At 33.8% G+C, this 4,854-nt stretch overlaps 1 protein-coding gene across 1 annotated transcript; it reads left to right on the top strand.

The window, feature by feature from the left end:
* The first annotated feature begins 580 nt into the window (after window positions 1-580).
* Window positions 581-2,912, top strand: LOC120770039. Its single transcript, XM_040097187.1, has 4 exons — window positions 581-587; window positions 639-990; window positions 1,210-1,537; window positions 1,615-2,912. Exons 1-4 carry the CDS (start codon window positions 581-583, stop codon window positions 2,818-2,820), a joined length of 1,893 nt encoding a protein of 630 aa, XP_039953121.1. The 3' UTR covers window positions 2,821-2,912.
* The last annotated feature ends 1,942 nt before the right edge of the window (window positions 2,913-4,854 follow it).

The raw sequence follows: 4,854 nt of genomic DNA, 5'->3' as shown, positions 1-4,854 counted from the left end.
TTTGACGAATAATTTTCCGTGCGAAATTTAAGTTGAAAAGTCTAACTATTTTTTGCCCACATAAGTTTTTGGCTTAAAGTTTAAGTCAAGCCAATGAAGTAAAACAGTCCAACTATATACATACATATGTAATATAGCTGCCTTCGATTCGCAGAAGGAAAGTGTTGAATCGAGCGCACATGCTGTTATATAACAAATATAATATATGTGACCTGGTCTACGAAAAGGGAGCTAACGTGCGAATTTTTTTGGATTCGAAATTTTTTGGATTTTGAAAAAGCATCTCATCTTCCGAATCAACTAAAAAGTGAAATTTGATTTTTTGACAACTAAGCCCCCTTTCCGTAGACCAGGTCACATATACTGAATAGGCACGAAAAGGTGTTATAACACCCTAACGAGATATCAATAGATTAAATTAGTTGGTGCTTTTAAATGAAGATTTTGGAAAGGTGAGTGAAGACCAAGCATTATACTCTGAGAAACGGCGAATCAACATACACATTTCCCAATGTTGCTGAAAAAACAATATTAATATGTACATTGTACATATGTACATACATATGTACTATTGGGAATTATGTGCAGTATACACATATAACAAACAATAACAAAATTATTTAATATCATTTTTGCAGAGCCTTTAAATGTCACAGACTCATACCTCAGCATGGCAAATGATAATGAAACGCAAACCAAATACTTCATCTACACATCACAGTGTCGAATTCCCTATGTGGATCCTTTCGGCGAGGGTGTGTCAGAATTCTTTAACCCAAAAGATTTTAAATACTCCAATTGTACAAACGACGAATCATTCATAACAATCAAATCAAATCTGCTAAATGCACGACGATACCTTCTGCACATGAATATGGAGGCAATAGAAAGAGCCGTTAAGCCGTTAAATGCTAGCGCTAGCGATGTGCGCTGTTGCTATCAGCAAATAGTCAGACCTGAAAGCGGTGGAAACACTGACAACAATTATAAGTAAGTGATTTTCTATTTCTGCAAATGCTGTACTGTAATTTTATGTCCTAAAAGGAGTTAAAAACTGTCGGAAAAGATAATATTAATAGAAAGCTTATATATTTGAAACCATCTTCGTACTTGACATTTCCAGAAACTTCCGAATATCAAAATATATTATAAATTGCAGATGTACATATATTAAAATTCGGTGATAAAATAACTGTAAACATTTTGCAGGCTTTTAAATTGCGTCATATTCCATCAGAACTTTATCGTGCCTCACCACATCGAGTATATAATTACAGAGTGTTACATTGATAAGGAATCCAAGATAACTATACAAAAGGACGCATTTTCTTTTATACAAATACCCAAAGAAGTTCAGCGGAAAAATATTACCGGATCTGCAAGCAAAAACCAATCGGCGGTACTGGATGCAATTAAGCCAAGCGTTTTGTTGTTTGGCATTGACGCTTTGTCGCGCATAAACCTGCGACGCACTATGCCACTGACATTCAAGTACCTGCAAAGTAACCAATGGTTTGAGTTGCAGGGTTATAATAAAGTAAGTTTGCTCCTAAAATTGATATTTTTTTGAAAGCGTCAATCATCAAAATTATATTTTTTATATTTATGATGTAGGTCGGTGATAATACATTCCCTAATCTAATGCCGCTGCTCACATCATACAATTCAGCGACGGCGGAGAAAAAATGCTTGCCCCAGACTGTAGGTGGACTTAACAAGCCAGTTTGTAACTTTATTTGGAACGATTTTAAGCGATTTGGTTATAAAACCGCCTATGCAGAGGACACAGGTGCAATGAGCACTTTCAATTATAGAAAAATGGGATTTAATAAGCCACCGACCGATTATTATCTACGCCCCATGACATTAGCCATTGAAAAGGAGCTAAAAGTGACCGAAAAAGATAAACTTCCATATTGTGTAGGCCGCAAACACTATGCCGAATACATCTATGATTATGCTTTACAATTTGCGAACGCCTTTGCAGGGGAACCACTCTTCGGATTGTTCTGGTCGAATTCATTTAGTCACAACTATTTCGACACCGAAGCAACAATGGACGTGAAGGTATTGGAATATCTTGAAAAATTGAAAAGTGATGGTATTCTAGATCGTTCGATTGTGATATTACTTTCGGATCATGGTATGCGTTGGGGTGAATTACTGCAGTTAAAATCAGGATTCTTAGAAGAACGATTACCCACAATGTTTATATCGATACCGTCGTGGTATCAAAACAAATATCCGGATTTTATGAAAAACCTACAAATAAATCAGCGGCGTTTAACGACACCTTATGACATTTATGCGACCATGAAACATATACTCGAGGTGGCTGAACCCAAAAACGAATTTCCTTACCTCAATGGTACCATACATGGTGTTAGCATTTTTCGCGACATACCCGAGGATCGCACCTGTAATGATGCCGGCATCCCCGAGCATTGGTGCGCTTGTGTACCATATGAAATTGTACCCACAAAGGATGGACTCGCAAAGAATGTTACGGCACTAGTGTTAGACGAAATGAATCAATATCTGGTTAATAAAAATATAAGCGGCAAATGTGCCGAATTGAAATTAGAAACGATCAACAGTGTTGAAATGAAAATGATCAAAATACCGAATGAGTCCACATATCGTATAAGTTTCGAAGCGAATCCGGAAAAAGCGAGATTTCAGGCTACGGTCGTTTATAATATAACAACAAATACAATCAAAACAGACGTGGAAGATATCTCGCGTCTGGATTCGTATGAAAAAACTTCCAACTGCATTGATTTGAAAGAGGAAAAGAAATATTGCATTTGTAAAAAATAATGCTAGGAATACGATTTGAGGAAAGCTTCGAATAGTTTCAACCTTCCAAGCGGTAAAAGTGGATGCTAAATTTATAAATGTAAATAGTGAAATTTTAAAACCTTATTAACTAAGTACTTAGTTTTATTATGTTTTTCATTTATATTTATTGTGGAGAAATATATATTTTATAATACTGTTACGGTTTTGTTTTCGTCGCGGCAATTCAAAAGGCTTAACTGATGTGGGAGCCTAACACGTTAAACCAAATTTAATATTTGAAAAAGTTTAATTATTTGTAGAACCAAACGAAGTAATTTCATGATGCTACTCTCATAGAACAAAACTGTTGACTGTTCCGATCTTTACAAGCTCCTCTTTAAGCGAATTTTTCACCAGCAAAATCATTCGCAAGCTGTAAGGTGGATGTGGGGTTTGGAGCGGTCCATGAGGTCTTTTGCGGCATCCGTACATCGAACTTCTCTTTGCATCCACCCTTACTGAAAAGACTCTAAATTGTTTTTGACTCAAAAATTTCTATAATTTTATCGATATTTTCGACAATCGGTCTTTTAGAACATTGTACACCTTTGAGGTCAAAATTGCTGGAATAGAATGAACAAAGCCAAAATTGCGTGTGATTGACTGTTACAGTATCAGGGCTATAAACACTATTTACATTTTAAGCCGACTTTCAAATATAGTGAAATACGAAATTATCTTGTAATATGTTGACTACTGTAGTTTGAAATACTTAAACCTAAACGAAATAATCAGTTATATATCCTTAAATCCGTTTGCGATATTTAATCTACGCCATATTCGACCTGGTATACTTGAATAGTATGTGTTCCAAAGATTTCGATGAGTGTCAATACCAGAAATGAGTAGTATTTTAGTGGTTTCTGTGAGTGTAGTCGTTGAAAGATATATATAAAACCTGAATCTGGAAAAGGATGCAGCGTCGTCTCAACTTTTCGCAGATATAAGTATAATGAAAGTATAAAGTAGCTCAATTAATTTTTTTACAAACGAAAAAACACCTGGTTTGACAACATTTGCGCACAAGAATCCAAAAATAAAAAATTAACTGCGAAACAAAGTCTCAATAGAAAAAATAAAAAGAGGTGGGTAAATATTTATACCAAACAAATATAAATAGATAAATAAATTTAGCTGCAAGCTGTCTATGGAAATACTTTTGGTTATTGTCTCCGCAGCTAAACCTCTAACATGTGAACCTAAAATACGGATAAATACATAAATGAGTATTTCTAAATTTTAACCTCATGACTTGAAAGCCTTTTTCTATAATCATAATACGGTATATAATATTATATCTAATTATAAATAAGTAAACATTTTTATGTGCATTTAAAGATACACAAGTATAATCGCTAATAAATTGCTGAAATATATTTAGAGTTACTATTAAAGTGGTTGTACTGTAGATGTTAAAGACATGCAAATCTAACTACTCTATTCTTATTCACTTAATTGCCGTTCATAGAGTTTGCTATATTTCTTCTTATTTATAAAAAACTGCATCATATTAATAAAGTTTCAGTTATAAAACTGAGTTCGATAGAACTGTATACATATGTATAATCTCAATAAGGAATTAGAAGAAAATTAAGTTATGAAAATTAAATTACCCAATTTAATGTGCACCTCACGTGCTTCTAAAAAATGGCGAAATTTGAAAATGTCAGTTCAGTTTGTATCAGTTACCAAATTTAAACAATTCACGAAGTTATCGGTGTTGTATGTGCTCATTTTAGCATTAATTTTGTTTTGCGAATCATTCAATTATACAACTAATGTGCAACACGCAATACTTTACGGAGTGGATAAAAATGTCAAACAGGGTAAGTGTGATCGTAATGTGCTTTTTATTCGTTTCCGAGATACTTGCAAAAATTTATTAGAATCTTAGCACTCAGTTAACAGCATATTTTGTGAAATCAAAGTGATGCAACTAATTTTTTTTAAATTTTTTTTGTATAGGTGGGAATTTTGCCTATACAAAAATGTAATTTTAGGAAAATATAGTTT

This window comes from Bactrocera tryoni, chromosome 1 (genome assembly GCF_016617805.1).
Source record: "Bactrocera tryoni isolate S06 chromosome 1, CSIRO_BtryS06_freeze2, whole genome shotgun sequence".
NCBI lineage: Eukaryota > Metazoa > Arthropoda > Insecta > Diptera > Tephritidae > Bactrocera > Bactrocera tryoni.
This window is presented reverse-complemented; position numbering and strand designations above follow the sequence as displayed.

Coding starts and splice junctions, on each gene's coding strand:
- LOC120770039 (XM_040097187.1), top strand. Junction 991..1,209: donor AACACTGACAACAATTATAA/GTAAGTGATTTT, acceptor AACATTTTGCAG/GCTTTTAAATTGCGTCATAT. Junction 1,538..1,614: donor AGTTGCAGGGTTATAATAAA/GTAAGTTTGCTC, acceptor TTTATGATGTAG/GTCGGTGATAATACATTCCC.